The 18,624-nt window shown below is 39.7% G+C and overlaps 1 protein-coding gene across 3 annotated transcripts; it reads right to left on the reverse strand.

Moving 5' to 3' along the window:
• Positions 1–316: 316 nt before the first annotated feature.
• slc44a2 (solute carrier family 44 member 2) lies at positions 317–18,451 on the reverse strand. 3 transcript variants are annotated; one of them, XM_044346256.1, is made up of 23 exons: positions 18,219–18,451; positions 10,758–10,806; positions 10,577–10,650; positions 9,681–9,765; positions 9,399–9,483; positions 9,180–9,299; positions 8,998–9,058; positions 8,784–8,910; positions 7,817–7,900; positions 7,385–7,497; positions 7,167–7,298; positions 6,977–7,076; positions 6,055–6,147; positions 5,863–5,947; positions 5,440–5,702; positions 4,834–4,928; positions 4,349–4,452; positions 4,194–4,267; positions 4,014–4,084; positions 3,815–3,903; positions 3,642–3,726; positions 2,827–3,362; positions 822–979 (listed from the first exon to the last, which is right to left on the reverse strand). In XM_044346256.1, exons 1-22 carry the CDS (start codon positions 18,253–18,255, stop codon positions 2,854–2,856), a joined length of 2,535 nt encoding a protein of 844 aa, XP_044202191.1. In that variant the 5' UTR covers positions 18,256–18,451; the 3' UTR covers positions 822–979; positions 2,827–2,853. The 3 variants fall into 3 exon arrangements, with proteins under 3 accessions (XP_044202193.1, XP_044202191.1, XP_044202192.1); XM_044346257.1 differs by lacking the exon at positions 18,219–18,451 and adding an exon at positions 12,974–13,114; XM_044346258.1 differs by lacking the exon at positions 2,827–3,362 and having other exon boundaries at positions 317–979; positions 18,219–18,445.
• Positions 18,452–18,624: the final 173 nt, after the last annotated feature.

The raw sequence follows: 18,624 nt of genomic DNA on the forward strand, positions 1-18,624 counted from the left end.
TTTTACCCAAATAATATCAGTCTCTAAAAGGCAGTGGCCTTTTTTGTCCCCCCCCTCCCCCTTTGAACGTTAATATGGCAGCATAATTTTATTGATATACAACAATATGAAATTAATGAAAAACTTTTACAAATTCAACATTTGTACATTAATTATGGATATGTTTCATATAAACATGAAAGAACACAAGCTATTAAAACAGCAAAAACTGTAAGTCTGAATTAAACCACTTGAGTCATTTGTAATCTCTTAAGGCAATGTGATAAGATCATACTAAACTATAATCACCTGCACATTTGCAATTTTGCTTTGGTGAGCTAGTGCTAGCGCAATATGCTTTGTTAAACTGATTAAGCACAGCTTTACTCATGTATCAACAAGCTACATCTGCCATAAACTGGAGATCTCATTAGAAGATATTGGACTCTTCAATGCTTCCACACGAATTGTGTGACAGAACATACATAAATAAAAGACCAGCAAGACCAAAATGTACAATGAAAAAGAAAAACACAGGTTTTTAAGGCAAATTTTTCTTAAATTAAGTACACATGTTATGTGTAACTCACGCTCCCTGTATTCTTTCTGTGATATAATCTCACTTGTTGGGCAAGTACAGGAAGACAATAGGCTTAAGTCTTTGTAACAAAATATAAAAGGATCAAAATATGATACAGACAACAGAAATTAACATTTGACAGTAACAGTAGTTACTGTAATACTGTGGCGGTGCTGAACTCAGTCGCTCATCTAAAGCACCACAAACACACAAAATGAAGGAAATGGCACTTTAACTTTTTTCTGTTCCTCTTTTCATTCAAAAATAAACACACAAACGCACACACACACACACACACACACAAACAAACTTAATCTACAGATTTGGCCTCTTCGTTGGACTTCTTTAGGAGGGTGAGCAGGCTCTGCGACATGAAGTACGGCCTCTCTGCTGTTCCATCGTTGCGCTCCAGGTCCTCCACTGTGACATGGAGAGAAGCAGTTGAGGGACATTTTCCTAGAAGCATCCTAACACTGAACAATTGAACAGTGCTTGTACTTATGGATTGACTATCTATGATTGGCTTTAAAGAGTTAAAGGGGTACACCAACAATTTAGTATTGCAGTTCCATAAAGTAAGGAGAGTTATGAAAGAGATTGTTAAAGAAAATATAAGATATCCTGATTTTATTCCCTAACATGGGTCAAGTTAAAACTATTGCAACTCAATAGCATCTCTTAGTTAGACCCTCCCTGTCTGGCAAATACTCACGTCTTTCCAACTCTAAATCCTGGGTTTATAACGCAGGCTTTCCCTCAAAAATGTTTGGTCCCAAAGCACAACCTGGGATTACTCAAGTGATATCACTCAAGTAATTCTCTAAGACTTTAGAAAGCTCCTTCAGAGCCACAGAAGACATCATATAAATGTTTTCACAGGGTAAGAAGTACTTCCCATGACAAGTAAATTTACTTTGATATATCATTCACAAATGATACAGCTAAGTAAACTGGCATTTGTTACATTTAGTTATGGGTTCACAGTGGCTAGTCACATGGTTAAAATAACTTAACATCAATTACCTGATAAAATCAGCCTAACATGGCAGCTAGCTAGCTAATTGTCTCAAAGCACACGTTCTTCTGCATGAATTGAAATTGAAGACCAGGATAACTTGACTTTATGCTGCTTTTCTGTTATTTGGTCATGCAACGGCAGTTTAATTGCATCGGTACTGAACAGCATTTTAGTAGTCTATTAATGTTGTACACATTTAACATGTAAATTGTTGGCGTGCCCCTTTAAGAAAAAAACCTAAAGCTGACTATGTTGAGACATGCAAACTCACCTGCTTCCAAATGCCAAACACCACACTGAAACTCACTTGTTTACCCATAACAGAACTACTGTGATTAAATACAATCACTTTTAATAAAGTTATTACATCCAATAAATATGGAATGTCATCAGTAAATATCATCAGTGGAAAATCAACTTACATCTTTCACAAGGTGACACGGAAGGAAAAAAAAGTACAAAAGCATCCAGCGACTTAAGATGTTAGTTGCAAGCGTTCAGAAGGTCTACACCATGCAGCACTTAGAGAGAGAGAGACAGGCTGAGGACAGGGACAGAGCAAGGCAGGTGGGGTCAGTAAACAGAGTCCAAGAGGTCACGATGGCTGCGTCATGGCGACACAATCACAGCACTTACGCCAGTCTGAAATACCAAGGCAAGTAGGTGGCAATACAATACATGGGATCCCATCTTGGCGAGGATCTCTTTAAGACTGAAGCCAAAAAAATACATAATAGACGTACACTACTGTATATACACAAGTCCCATAAGAAAAAAAAGATCCAGTATTTATACAGTTTATCAAATATGTCTGTAACATTTTGGTGTCAGCTGGTATTACTGTAAACAGTGAAAGAGTTTCACCATTGATTGAGATGCATTGTTCTGACTGTAAACATGGTAAGTAGTGCTTCTGTAGTGCATTCGTTAACAGGATTAAGACAACAAATATTAGTGACAGTAATCAGGCACAGGTTCAGTACTCACAATGTTCTACACATCTTCACAATGTAAAAACCAACACTGTTCTAAAAACCAACACAAGATAGCGTTTTTTTCAAGCTACAGAGATGCGCTGGGCTTTTTGACCTGCTTCAACCTTCAAACACGACAACCGTCTCCAGCTGGACGTCACAGCACTCACATAGCGAGGCATACATTTAACAGGTCTGTATCACGACGTTGTGGGTACAGTTCTTTCATTCAACACGTATGCATTTTAAGCTTTATCATGTTTACCGAGCCATACTTTTTTGCTGTTACACACTCTTATCATCTACTCCTGTGGTGCAACGGGAGGATTTTCTTCCTTGGATTCATCTTTTTCCTCTTTCTTTTCATCTGTTTCCTCTTTCTCAGCTTCCACAGCTGGAGGTGGTGCCTCCTCTTCCATCTTTTCCTCCTGTTTCAATTCCTGCTTCTCTTCTTCTTTCACCTCTGGTTCTTCCTTGTTTTCAGCCTCCTCTGCTTCACCGTCTTTTTGTTCCTCACTCTTCTCCTCTTTTGGTTCTTCCGCATCTGTCTTGGTCTGAAGGGGCTGCTCCTCCTCGTTGTCCTGCTTGAGCACAGTCTGATGTTTCAGTTGGATCTCTCCGTCTTCTTGCTGGTGAAGAGGGGTTTCCTCCTCAAGTTTCACCTCATCTGCTTGCTTTGCAGAATCCACCTGCAGGTCAACGCCGTCTTGATCTTCCTCCAGCCTCTTTGCTTTGGAGAGGATCTCGTGCAGCTCGGGGGACATGTAGTAAGGCCTTTCAGACGAGCCGTCGTTTCTTTCCAAGTCCTCACCTTTTGAACGTGTATGTGGTGTGTTTGATTGGGTTAAAGGAAAATTAGGGGAAAATGAAATCATGAAATAATTGTGGAGAAGGGGTGAAAATAAAAGTAAAGTGAAATGAAATGAATGGGAGAAATGAGACAAAGAGAAGAAGAGTCAGAAACATGGCAGGAAGAAGAAGAAACCAGCAGCTCAGCTTTAGACAGTTGTACGAGTGCTGAAAGGAAGGAGGAGAAGATCTGCATTAAAACACTGTGGCTGTCCACCAACATGTTTATAAAATTACTCACAGAAGCAGAGGAAGAGTGTGTCCACGCACATGGCGTACACACTGAAGAAGCCGTGGGCAATAAGGTACGATCCCACTACCACCGTCTAAGTAGACAAAATCACATATGTCAATACCATGAAATGACTACAGGTAAACCATGGATCACAGTATACAGACATAGTTATCTCTCACCAGTATTGGCACCCAATAGTAGTTCAGAGATGGAGCAGCCTGCTCTACAGCTTTGATTTTTCCAGAGAAGAAGAAGAAAGAGAAGATTCCTGTACAGAAAAAAAAATTATGTGAATTAGTGAATTTAAACAAATCCAAACAGATTTCTTTCAATTGGTTTAGAAAAGAGATACTTCTGGTCTAAAAAAAGCTCCCTTACCAACAATTCCAACAATAAGGAGCTTTCCAAGAAACAGCAGGAAGTCCGTCACTTTGTCTAAAACAGCCACCCTGTGTTGAAACAGGCACGGTGCAAAACAGAGTATATTAAATTAAACTGGTCTAAGAATAGCTATTGAATAAATGCTCACCGAATGTGAGCAATGTAATGAGATCCTACCTGACGATGTTTCTCATGAGAAGGAAGAAGGCATCTCGAGCTGAGGTACAGAAACTTTTACCATAGATGGCAATCTGAAGACAAAAAAACAACAACTTTACAGCCTGACCAACCCAACATCTCTCAGGTAGATGTATCCAGTCACTAAAACTCACCATGATGTAGGCATTTCTGTTTAGGAACTTGATGCATTTCTCCAGACACCAGAAGCAGCACTTCATGCAGCTTAGCAGGAATTTAGCAAACTTGTTTTGAGCACCTGAAGGATGAGAGCAAAACTTGAACATTGCAGGGTCTTTGTCATGACACAATATAACTGACTTTATTTCATACATTCTTTCCAGGTCTAACTTGGATTAAACAAAGTTACATGCACGCTTGATATGCTCTGTTTGCTGCTATGAATAAACCAAAGGTGTTGCTTGCAGACAGAAGTGTGTGTGAAAGAGAAGGTGCAAAGCAGGAGAGAATAAAAGGTTAAATGGATGTAGGTGGGAAAATAAATCAATTGTGAAACAATAATTGTAATATTATAATAAGTAAGCACTAATACATTGCTGAGTACACTTTAGTTTGCCACTGTAACTCATAAATTATGTTCAGGCTTCATGGCCAGGGTTTCCATTATTCTATTACTGACCTTTCAACTTGTGATCCAGGTACTCCAGAATAACCCTGATGACCTGGACTATAGACAGGATCAGAGAGCCAAACGCCAGGGAGCCCGTGTGGTATCTGAACAGGAGGAGGAAACAGAGCCCAACTGTGAGAATAAAACAATCTTTATCCCATTACGCAAGTAAGCTAGCTACCAACTAACACCCCCATCTGTCTCATTTGGAGAAAATGACCAACTTTATCGTCTTTAAATTCACCCAAAAGAATCTGACTAAACTTCACACACTCATATTAGCTTTAGTCTGCTAATGTGTTTAAATTTGTGTAAGGAACATTTAATTAAATGTAAGAAGAGCTCCACTTATACAGATTTTTTAAAGAAGTATTAAACAACAAAAAAATCTTAACTTAAGGTGCACTTACTGCAGTAGCTTTTTCCAGAGCTTTCAACTGCATTTTGCACCAGAAAAAGCTAGTGAGTACACCATTAAGATTTTTGTTTCCTAGGTCAACAATAAGCTTTAACACCCAATATCATACCTGTTTTTAGATTCAAAAACAGATAATTAATGATCAAACACACATACTGTATTTGCCCAGACTGCTCACAACAAATCCAACTTCTAACCTGAGGGCTCGTCCCAGAGAGGAGAAGATGGGGTAGGCAGGGATATCATCAGGCTTCTTGAAGGCCCAGTAATATGAGGCAAAGGCCCCCGCCAGAGTGACTTGGCCCAGGGCCGTCACAAAATTGGCACACCAGAAGAAGAGGAAAACGTTGTAAAACTGGAGTACGATGAGGTATTTGTGGTAGAGTGTCTCACCACCATAGAAGGCAAACAGGCACTCTGCGTCAGGGCATTGAGCTGTAATGTTGGAGGTGTTGAATGTCTGGAGAAACAGAAGGGTAGGGAAGGGAAGGGCCAGAGTCATTTATGGGGTTCTTCCTAAAAGGTGTCAAATATTAGCAGAATATTCGTTTGGCTTTTTAGCGAACCTCACGTATCTTCGACAAGTAAATTTAGTGTGACAGTGACATTTAGAGGCCTACCTTGGGGTCGCAGGTTTGTCGTGAGTACTCACACTCAGTGGTATTGAACACTTTGTACACTTGTTCATTAGAGGTGGACAAGAAACTGGTCAAAGCTGTCAAGGAGATTAGCACAAGAAGATGAGGATATATTTGAAAGGGTCACTATCTTTTTATACGGGCCTTTCTTCTAGATCACAAAAGGAAGGATACACAGCAGTGATGGCCCAGTAAGCAATCACCACGGCGAGGAGGGCAAAGGTCAGCAGTGGGTAGAACAGTGCTGACATCACATGCCCAACGGCTCTGAAAAAGAAAACAAAGGCTTAGATATGAAACTCCCCTAAAGGAAGGAGTTTGTTTCGAAAACAAAGAAACATATAGCTTAGCACTCTCTTACTGTACGGTGATGTTTAAGGGTAAGAACTGTTATGCAGAAGAATACAATTAAATTAAAGCAGCGTTAATTGTTTTTTTAAGCCTTTTAGAGGCAGCAGAACAAGCTGTAAACACAACATTGACATATTATCACCATATAAAGTTCTTATGCTGTTAGCAATTGCATATTTACACATCCAGCAGATATGCAACAACATTAGTATTCATTTGGAGTTGTGCTTTTGGCACACTAAAGTCCAGTATTCACCCTCCTTTCAGCTCTGTTTTGGTCTCCACCAACTACTGAGGGAAATATCTCTGTCTTTAGCTGCTAAATGCTCCACCATGTTCAAGAGCTAGTCGCTAACTTTGTCTGTCTGAAAGGCAGGTAGCATACAGGGGTTTACCAGAGCTTTTTTTTTGCTGAAACAGGGTTGATGAGAGCAGTGAAAGTGAACTACAGCAATAAATTTGTGGGCCTGAAAAACCAGAACAATGAGCTGAAAGATGCTAAAATGCTACATAGAACACACTGAACATCAGAGTCGGGTGATAATTGTCTGTGGGTGTGTCACTAAAAAAAACAACACTTTCACATTACACTGTCATTTGATCCATTATTTAATATAAAATGATTGATTGTTGCAGCTTTATAATATGGGAACATGTCGGGTCACTTTTCCACCGTGGCTGAGAAAACACAAGAGAATGATGCAGCACAATGCAAGACTGGAATTAAAGACAAACTCAGACTGACCTGCTGGCCTCTTTGATGAGGGCGATGGCGATCAGGATTCTCTTCCTGAGGAAGATGAGAAGCAGGATGATGATGACCTCCACGATAGCCAGGATGATCACTGCAAAACAGTGAATGCAGCAGATTAAAATGGATTCCTCAACACTTCATACAGAGTTGTATTACAGAGTGTCAGCGTATCTGTGCATACTGAAAGCCAGCCAGGTCTGTCTGATCTGCAGGTACACAGAGAAGTCCGTCTGCAGGCCCAGGTCACGGATGGTGACGTCAGCGCCAGGCTCTCCCTTCAGACTTGCATACTCCATGTAACAGTGGAAAATACCTAAGAAGTTGTGTAAATGTTTAATCATTTTTCACATTAATAAAAGCAAAAAGCAACTTTATTATTTAAAGAAGCTGAAGACTCACCATATCCGATGACTAGAATAACCGAGACAATCATGACCCAGACCATGATGCCTGCCAAGAATCGCAGCAGAACGATGAAAATCAAGCTGACAAGCATGGCTATCACCAGACCACTAGAGAAACAAATCAAACATTTGAACATGTCAGTTTCAGACTTAACAACATTAGTTAGCATGCAATGTTCAGAGCTGTTGTCATGCATTTGTTTTGGTTTTAAATGATCAAACAGTTGAACTCAGCATTAAACACTCAAATGCTTTTATTATACCATAATAAAAAAAATGCCATAATTACTGTGTGTGTTGTGTGGACAACTACAGTAGGGCTACTGAATGATCTAGTTTAGTTTAGCAAAACCAGTTAAATGACTAAATATGGAAAAATTGGTCTTTCAACAGTTATTCCATCACACTAGAGAACGGTCACACTTACAGCAATATCCAATGCCATGACTGAGTGTAGTCCTCAAAGATTCTCATGGCCACCTGGCGAGCTTCAACTACCATGTTTGACATCCTGTAAAAATAGGAGTTGAATTAAAAACCAACCACTGTTGTCCAAAGTTAACATTGTAGTCACCTGACAAGGACTGATAAACTAAGACAACAATATTTTTTATCAGCTAAAATAATGAATATACATATTTTAAAGACAAATCCAGCTTTCAATGCTGCTGTGCTTCAGCAGAGTTTTAATTTGAAGCTTTTGTTCAATTACTGCCACTAACACTAGTCTATGTCATTTTGTGTCACATTGTAAATTAAGATGACAGATGTAACTCGGCTTGATGATGTGTCTCTACACTCTGCAGCACTGTGATACAGGCTGCTTCAAAAATACAACATAACAGCACGTAATACTCATCATCTTGATAAATAACATGCAGGGAGCATTGCCAAATCCCCCAGTGGCAATGACGCAGATAGAAAACTTCTTCCTGTTCAGAACCAAAGCAGTCGGAGGCTGTAGCAAAACACATCAGTGTACAGAGCAAATGGGAGCATGACGGCCTTTAAATAGGCCGTCAAATCAGTAGAGTGAGTTATGATGGGGGATGTGATGTGCTAGCTGTCAGCTGACACAGCACAGCATGATGATGTGTGACAGGAGTGTCCAGTAAAAACTAGTTCATTTACCCATGTAAACAACATTTTCTCTATAAGTGAGGAAAGTGGGGATTTTTCTTTTAGTCTATAATTCAGTAGGAAATGAAGATAAGTCCAAATTTAGTTCCCAAGGTACAAACTGATATCTTGAAACAGTCTATTTGGTCAAATTGTCTATGATTGATTGATTATCAAATATTTATCTAGTTTGTGCTTTTTCTGTCAATCAACTAATCCATTAAATGATTCATTATTTCAGCACAAATTTTAGCAAAACGTTGCAGAGGACTCACTTTGATGCCTCAAGCACCTTGGTGGCATTGATTTTGACACCGTCTCCCGCATCCACCATGGTCTCATTGCCCACCACCACCACCCCGCCTTTCTTCGTTCCCAGGGCCGGAAGGCAGCGACGCGTGACTGTGTTTAAGGAGTAGATGATTTTCAGTTTTTATGTGGTTTTATTTGTTTCAGCTTCATGACCTTGAACAAGCTTCTTACACTTACAGGCTTTACTGGGCATGAGCATGGCAGGACACAAGCCATCCCTCAGGATCTCAGGGGTGGTCTGAATCATATAAAACAGCCTTCAATGTTGTTTTTGAAGAGATATTTTTTACATTGTACATGTCACAGTATATATTTTAGCATATATAGAATGTAAATGATCCAATTATTTGAATGTTTACCATTTGGCTGAAGTTCACTCCTTCCTTGCAGTATCGTTTGTAGTATTCACGGTCTTCGTTGTTGCCTCTCATGGCTTTCAGTAATGTAAGATGCCTGTCAGGACAGCTTTCCACACATAACTGGGACAAATAACAAAAAACAATCATGACAATTGTTGAGATTAATTGTTAGAAGGGTGAAATAGTTGCAGTAATCATAAGCAAATACATGTTTCAGACCTGTGTGGTGGGACACTGGAACTCCAGCAGCACCAGCGGACTGGCACATTTCAGGATATTGAAGTAGAACAGAAGAGGCTTTTTCCTGTTGTGTAGGAACAATAAAACAAAACTATTATTTGGCCTGTATCATAAATAAATGTCTCTAAGTCCTAAATGAAGGGTCTTAGATTACAGTGATACATGTAATTATCTGAAATGTACACAAAATAATCTGCATGTGAAAGACTTCCAAGGAGACATATACTGTACACATTGCGATCATATTGCCGGGTGACTCACTCCAGAGCTGTTCCATCTTGTCCACAGAACTGTCCCCTGCTGTCTGTGGGATAGATCACTTTCCTGGGGTCACCCTGGGACCAGGCTGCATGGAGAAGAGTTAAAATCATTCAGAACAAATGAGAACATTAGATCAAAGACATGGAAAAGGGTCTGCATAAGATATTGTCTCTTAAATCTTAAATATAAACCATTTCTACCACTGAGAACACACATACAGTGAGGTGCAGGCCTGTGTGAGCTTCAGTGTGAGTTAAAACAATTCTCTAGTTCACCAAACGTCTTCAGCTATCTTGCCTTCATCAGGAAGGATGGTTGCTAAGGTTGTTTGTGCTCTCCTTAATTATAGTCCATCTATCATTCACATGCTAGATGGTCCCCCATCACTTACACTGAAAGTGCATTATGACTGGCTAAATGTCAGTATGAACAGGAGGAATGATTACAGCAAGAAAAACATGTGTCAGTGTGCATTTGGGTACCTGACTGTTGATTTAGGACAGGCTTAAAAATTGTGAAACTATCCTTTAACTATACAAAACAATGTTATATTTTTACAAAATACAATATTTACTCCCAGTAAATGCATATTTTATGTTTTGTAAATGTATCTATATACTTAGACATATATAAGGAAATTGTACATAACCTTAAACACAACCCTGATGAAGGCAAGATAGTCAAACATGTTTGGTGTAAATCATGCTGTACCTGTGAAGAGTTGTGTGATGTGTTTTAAATTGTTTAATTACATAAATAATAATGAAATATAGCAATAATAAATCAATATTGTACACAATTATAAAAAGCATGGTTCTTAAAAATTGTGTATCTAAGCAGTGAACTGTCTAATCGAGGAATTTGTACATATTATAGCAATGGGAGATCAATCTTACCGAGGATACCCACAGCAAAGTACCCAAACATGGCCAAGATGAAGAGAATACAGCAGAGGACATCTGTGCAACCCCTGAGGAGAGGAGAGGAGAGGAGAACAGAGGAGAAGAGAAAATTTTTATTGGAGTCTTGAAAAGTTAAGTGTAGAATTCTGATCACTGATAGAAACAGACGTCTCACCTGTTGTGAATCGGTCCTTTGAAGCTTGGGTCAAACTTCCTCGACTCCCCTGGAGTTAAAAAGAAACCACAAGCTTGTCAGTGCCTCCTCCTCTAATTTGAATGTGAGACTTTTAACTTCAATCTCAGTTTCATGAGCCTCTAAAAACAGAACACATGCAATACAGCTAGTTAACCAAAAACTAGTGGTCTCACTAGACTGCTTTAACTGACCACTAATCACATTGTAAACTCTCAATGAAGACCTGAAAGAAAACCATTTAACCACAAGTGCTGCCAAAAAGTCGTTTGTGGCATATAAACAAATGAGGATCACCCATTGCACTGGCCAGTTAACTTTCAGTTACAATTCCACTCAAAGTCTTTATATTATACAGTAATACTGAGCTCTTGTTGTTATCGAGGATCTTTGCTGTTCTCAAATTGTGTGAATGTGGGTCAGTATAAACTCTCTCGAGCCATAATTTAATCTGATCAAACGTAATCTAAAAATACACAAAAATGCGGAAGGTACATTGTATACTCTCATTTTCACTACTGGATTATAGGAGCACCACCTGGCACAATGAATGTGAATATGTAAAAGTGACTCTGGTACTATAGAATAAAATGTATATGAGACTGAAGCTATAAAGCTAAAATGTTATGTTTATATTAGGGCTGCAACTAATGATTATTTTCATTATTGATAAACCTGATTATTTTCTCAATTAATCCATGAATTGTTTGGTAAAAAAAAAAGAAAAAATGTGAAAAATTCCTATCACAATTTTCTAGTCCAAGGTGACGTCATAAAATTGCATGGTTTTTTCAGAATTTTTTTTTCAGTAAATCCTAACAATTGAGAGTCTGGAACCAGAGAATATTTGGCATTATTGCTTAAAATAATACCTAAATGATTGATAAATTATCAAAACCATTTTTTCTGTCAATGGACGAATCACCCAGAGTCTTGAGACTGATTAGTCATTTTGTGGCGTAGATCATTTCCTGAACGTGTGAACTGAAGTCTATATGCGTCTATTTAAAATACAATGAGAAACCACTTCTGGTCGAAGCCCTATTGGTCAATGCTCTTGACTTTGCGATTGCATTGGTTTGGAAATCTTAAAATCTGAATTTTGTCAGGGTGCTTGTACTTTCCTGTAACTCTAGTACGTTCTTCGAATTAATTAATTCCCAACACTTCTAAATACCATCAACATAATCTACAGTTTTACAGATGCATTTACAGAGAAATATCCTTTTTTCTCCAATAATTTACACTATATTTGATATTCATTATATCATAAGAGTAGTGTACAGTCCACAGTAGTGAATAATATAACAATAAATACATAAATGTGTATGTAAACAAAGACTAGAATGTGTATGTGTGAGAGACAAACATGAGCACAATGTATCAGAGTAAGTCTATGTATCCACAAAAACAGGACATTATGCAGAACAAAAGGATTCTTCTGCCTGACTGTCATGCCTAGCAACCCACAAAATGGCCCCCCGGCGACGAGGAGCTCCCAGTGGACATCGCCAGCCGCCATGGAAACACCTCAGCCACAGCAGAGGAGAAACATCAACCAAGCCCACTCTGCCTACAGTGAGATCATCACGAGCTAACACTGAGAGTCACTATTTCCAAAGAATTGATCCACTCATCCGTCATTTCTAGACTTTTAAATTACACTTATGAAATATGTTTTACACAGGAAATCAGTTTTCAGCTAAGAGTAAACATGATCTCCCTGACCAACATCCTTTTGCAAGATAACCAGTTTCTGTGCTATTACACATCCTGTCACATTACTGTAATGTCACAGCCTTCATGACCATTCCCATGATAAGAGTGGCATTTAACTCTTCTTTAAACACCCTATTACAGACACACAGTGACATTTAGAGGCCAGCTCTGCTACCTGTTGTCACTGCGTACATGTCTTTCCAGACATACACAGGATACACACACACCCTCTGACCACAAAGCTGACACAAGCAGAAATGTGTCGCTGTACTTTGAATTTTAAATTACTTTAAGTGTTACTTTAAGTGTTCTAGAGGTAATATGTGACTACGGCCCTTAAAACGGTTCATTAACTCTCAAAAATATGTGAAACCATCAGTGAATGCAGTTCTCTATCTGACAATCACATCAACAAAACATCCAGCGACAAATTGACCTCCAGTGGATCATAAATGCAGCCTGACAGACAGTTACACTACCTTGTCTTTCGTATTTGCTCATTCTGGCGTTATTTTTCTCTCAGTCATGGACGGTTTTGTAGATTTCTCTCACTGTGCTGTGTGTTGCAGTTGTTTCTTTACGTCTCCTTCCTGTATGGGGTCTGTGTCCTCACTTCCTTCTTTTGCTGTACTTAAAAGCTCTGCCTTCACCTCCTGTTCTCTCGCTCTCTCTCTCTCTCTCTCTCTCTCTCTCTCTCTCTCTCTCTCTCGTGTCTCTTGTGTCTTTGGGATTTGTCAAAGGGACTGCAGCAAAAACAGTATTGATGTGGGAAACTGAGAGAGAAGTACAAAAGAGACACGAGAGTTGTGGTGCCTGTGAATGTGCTGTTGCCAAATTGGGTGTTAACACAGACATGAGACTTAAATGTGTCATTTTTAGATATCTACCCACAGGGTGTGTCAGTTCCAGTGGTGGGTAAAACTTGCACTTGAACAGTTCCTCCAAGCAGCATCAGCAGGCATTTTAGGCTTTAACTCAGTCCATTGCATCAACGTGATAAGCTGTTTCCTTTTTGTCACCGCTGTTTTAGAGAGTGCAACTGCATGCGGTGCAGTTGCACCCGCACCGCACAGAGGTAACATCACCAAAACACAAGAAAATCTCTCACTCTCAACACACAGTGCTTGAAAATTAATGGGCTTCTGTTTATCAGTGACATAAATATGTAACATATACCTTCAAAAAAACACAGCAGTGCCACATATACAATGTCAGTGTCTTCTCAGCTTCCTGTTTCTAGTTTAAGTTGTGTTTTCCAGCTTGTTGTAGCACTTTAACCACATCCCACTTGAAGAGCTCTCAAATTTACACTATAAACTTCCTCAACAATGGACAATGACTTCTTGAGACATTTTTTTTGCATTGTTAACACAATGGCTTGTTTATGATGCATTGTGCACATCTGAGACCGGTGCACTGAGCTGTACATCAACAGTAGGAAAGATAAGGCCGTCCTACGTGTTCTCTGGTAGCGCATGATGCCAGTCTGGTCTGCCCACCTCCACTGCCATGTGACGGAGAGACAACATGCCATGCCATGAAATACAATACTGACTACTCAGCTCACACATGTGCTTGTTACATAGACTTCACCATGTCCTTGCCCAATACAAACTCAACCTCCTTCTTAAGAAACCCAGCTTCCTTAACATGTATTAGAACCAGACTGATACTGGATTTTTGAGGGTGCTATCAATGTTTGAGAGAAAAAGGAATAGTTCAACATTTTGGGAAACACTTATCCGCCATGTTGCCAAGAGTTACATGAGAATGTCTGTCTGGTAAATATGTAGCTGAAACCAGCACTCAACTGAAACAGTTGGAAAGACTCAGCCTAGCTCTGTGCAAAGGTAACAAAATCTGCCCACCAACACTTCTAAAGATTACACATTAACATTAACACATTAAAACCAAAGTGTAAAAACAAGGTGCTGATATGCAGAGTTTATCATTGGGCAGCTAAAAATGTAAAAAGAGATATCATTTTTAAGGCATGGAATATTGTGTACTTTCATTTGGTTTTAAATTTCAATTAGTGAGATATATAATAATATATATTTATATATAATGATCAATTAATTAATAAATTGACCAAATACCACACATTTACACCAGCACATGTGAGTTTCATAAAATAACAGGTTACTAAGCACTGAGATGTTACATATCCTGGCTAGAGTTAGGACAAAGATTACTCCCAAATATCTAAAGGGGACATATTATGCATTTTTGTTATTTATATACTATTATGATGTCGGATATTTATAAGCTAAACATGGTCAAAGTTCCTAAACTTGAGGTTAACATATGTAGAAAAGCTCTCTGCAAGTCAAAAGCCAGGTTCCTTTCCTAGACTGTATATAAAGATGGCCGTTGCAAGGTGTGACATCACCAACTGGTTTGCACTTGAGCCAGTTTGAAGCCCAGAGTTGCAGTTTATGGTGGCGCCATCTTTTCTGTTTGGAGCCAGGACCTCCCAAATAAGGAGTGCGAGGTATTGCCTTTCACGCTCTGGAATGGTTTTTGAATGTGAGTCAGGGACTTTTTAGAGTCAGCATCTAGTGATCGTTGGTTGCATTGCACTTTAAGGGACTTCTGCATTGGCTCCAGCCTCAAGTTGTGGTAGTTGGTAGTTTCAACCTGATCTGAATACTTTGTTTTTTTCTACCTTGCTGACATCAGATTGTTGCACATGCCCATCAACAGCCTTCCCTTCTGTAGCCTTTGTTCCTAAGGTCGCTACAAATGCTTTTCCATGTATTTTTTTCGCGTTGTCTACTCACAAATTTCAGATCAGAAATTCGGCTCGAGCATGTACGGATGTATTTGAGAAGTTGACGTTTCAAGAACAAGAAAAAGTAGTGAAATCGTTCTACTGCTGTTTGTTTATGTAGCCTCCTGAGCCACTGAAGTTGGAAGCTGGCCAATCAGAACAGAGTGGGCCCATCGGGAAGGGGACCTGAAAGAGACAGGAGCTAAAACAGACAGAGGCTGGACTGAGGAGCTGTGTAAAGGGTCAGAATGAGTAAATTAAGGAGTTTTTTAAACTGTAAATCATGCAAAGATATTCCAGTAGAGCCCCAGAATAAAAAACTAGACCTGCAAATGTGCATAATATGTCCCTTTTAAATTAGTATTTATACAAAAATTTCAGAGGGCATCTTGCTGTATGGTCTCATCTCTGCCATCACTTTGTGTGTGTATACGCATCCTCTTTCTCTTTACTGAAGAGGATAAACAATGAAAGTGATTTTCCATCAGCCTGTCATTGGTAGAACCGTCTGCAAATGTGAGAGACACAGCTCCATTAGAGCTGTAGAAACAGGCGGCTCTTTGCCTGTTTTGTGCCATAAAACAATCTCCGATTGTGCTGAAAAGTATCTCAGCAGATTTGCTGTGTAAAGGCTGCCAAATGTCTGGTAAACAGTCTTGTTTGTCAGTCTGCTACATGTAACAACTCTACCATGAGATGTAAAAAAATGTTGTAGAAGATGATATCTCATTTGGGTAGCCTGGGATCTAAAGGTAATTAGGTGTGTAAATACTACACACTCCAGAGAAACTGATTAAGAAAACCCAAAGGGCCTACCAGACAATTTCAGCCTGCATTCAAGTCGGAGTTAAAAAGATCTGACAAACCTCACTGATATTATCAGTATTTATTTAGTAAAATCATTAAATGAAAATGTAAAAACTGAATGGAAACAAGTGTAAATGCTATAACTGGGGTAAAAGATATGTTTTTCTAGTGACAGTTGTGTGAATGCGTGTGTGCATGTGTTTTAAAGGAAGTGATGATGTCATAACTGATGTGGTTCACTAATGTGCCCAGAGAGGTTATCAGATGAACCCTTCCCTGGCTACCTTAATGGGTTAGTGTGGTGCGTGGTTGTTTGTGTGTGTGTGTGTGTTCTGTTGATGCAAGAAGACACTATCTATCTATCTATCTATCTATCTATCTATCTATCTATCTATCTATCTATCTATCTATCTGTCTGTCACTGCTTTAAAAAACTCCCCTTTGACAGCCACTAATGAGGCCATTAGCCTACATACTCATAAAAGGAGAGGAGGAAACATTAAAGCTCTTTTTAAAGTGCTGCATACTTTAAACTGACAGCCACTGGCTCAGATGATTATCTCTCTCTACTCCTCACAGAAACTACTTGGATCATATAGCAACAGTTTGTTTCATTTTCCAAAACCAAAGTCCAAATGACAAGGCACAACTGTGAAACATTTAGCACTAGTGTCTGAGAGTGTGTGTGCACACTCACAGTGTGTGTGGTAATGCATCTGAGTGTTTGCCCGCTTAATATTGACTGAATGCCTCTTGACTGTGTCTGCTGAGTGGGAAGAGCAGGCAAGGCTGAACACAGTCCAGGCAGTGCAGGCTGCAGCCTGCCTGCAGGCATGCACATCAGCCTAGAGAGATGAGAAAAAGTGACAGTAGGAGGTAACTGGGGCCTGCTCACAGGTCAAACTCTCCTAATAAAAACAACTGTGTAAGAATACGCCTGGGCTGGAATGTGTCAGTGGCTTTTGACCTCTTGGCTGTCACGGGGGAAGGGAGCCAAGGAAAAAGAGCTGTTTAAATGGTAACAGGAAAGCAACAAGGAAATGCTCCACAGGGGGAGCTCCACAGAATGGGTTGGATGGACACTTAGGACATTGTGGGTGTGGGATGTTTGGAACATCTTACATTGTGAAAGAAGGAATAACTCAAGTAGTCAGACAGCATTAGTGTTATTTCAATGGGATGGCTGCAGTTTGCTTTTGAGCGGCCTATGGCCATCCCACCATGTACCAGCCCCAACAAGGGGTATTAAAGCAAGAATAACACTGGTTACGAAAACTTCATGACTCAACAGTCCATATGAACAACAACCAAGCCCAGACAGACACAAGACCGTGCTATGCTGCTGTGGGCTGGTGGAGAAAATACATGTGTGACACTCATAATTAATCAGCAATGACTCATGTGTTTGGCTGGTACATGATATTTCCATGGTATGTGCATGCAAAAAATCAATGTGAATAAAAGCAATTAGCATCTGTGCAGCGCATGTGTTTGTATGTTTGTGTGGCAGATGTGCATCTCTGAATAAAATGGTCATATGTCAATCTACAAAGACACCAACTGGTTCTTGAGCCCGAGAGAAAACACAATAAATCAAATAAATTATCCATGAATCTGTGAGCTCTTGCTCTTTGGCCTGTTTTACTGTTTTCCGGCAGCAATGAATAACCTGAATATGAAACCATTTTAATGGTTTGAATGGATGGAAACCTTCGTACCCTACTTACTCTTAACAAACGTATTTTATCAGGCACTTCAGCTCTTCATGAAGCCATAAACCAACTATAAATAACTACGGCGTGTGGTTTTTGTTTCATTTGAAGCTAAATTTGTTTTTAACAGTCTGTTACAATAGGTTAAACTACTCAAATACAACCATCCGTTTACAGCATGTCACTCTTGTTATCTGTGTACTGTCAAATGAAAAATTAAAGACTAAATCAATGCACGTTTTCTGGGATTAATGATGAAAACTCCTGTAAAAACAAGTCAGCTGTGGAGGATGAGGATGCCTCCAGATCTGCATAAGACCCATGAGGTCCACACCCATCTATCCATTGCAGTCATTGTTTCCATTTCTTCGCCCGTTTTGAGAAAAATCAAAGACTCAGGAGGGGAAAAAAATGACATGAATCTCTTCTTACCGTATTTAGGGTCCGGGTTTTTTTCCTCCAGCTCCATTCTCACACTCGGCTCGGCTCCTCGCTGTTGATCAGACCTTGGACAGGACAGTTACCATGGAAATGTCGAGGAAAAAAACATCAATATGAGTGGTCGAATGCTAGCTACGGAGCAGAGAGAGAGCGAGGGGGAGAGAGAGAGAGACCATTCCAAACCAAACTGAAACACGGCGCTCCCCCAGGCTAACGGAGAGGAGAGACAGCCAATCAGAGAGCGCTACCAAGGTAACTGACAGCGGCCACAGCCAATCAGAGTGCGCCGGAGTGTGACAAACACATTTGTGCCGCTTCTTCAATGGAATGTGCTCCGAGTGTTTGTGAAGACTAATGTACTGCTAATGAACACAAAGCATTTAGAAAGGCTTTTAAA

The sequence above is a fragment of the Thunnus albacares genome, chromosome 3 (genome assembly GCF_914725855.1).
Source record: "Thunnus albacares chromosome 3, fThuAlb1.1, whole genome shotgun sequence".
NCBI classification, from domain to species: Eukaryota; Metazoa; Chordata; class Actinopteri; order Scombriformes; family Scombridae; genus Thunnus; species Thunnus albacares.

Coding starts and splice junctions, on each gene's coding strand:
- slc44a2 (XM_044346256.1), bottom strand. CDS start 18,255: ATGGAGCTGGAGGAAAAAAACCCGGACCCTAAATACG. Junction 6,148..6,976: donor CTCATCAAAGAGGCCAGCAG/GTCAGTCTGAGT, acceptor TTTCTTTTTCAG/AGCCGTTGGGCATGTGATGT. Junction 3,727..3,814: donor ACTATTGGGTGCCAATACTG/GTGAGAGATAAC, acceptor TTGTCTACTTAG/ACGGTGGTAGTGGGATCGTA.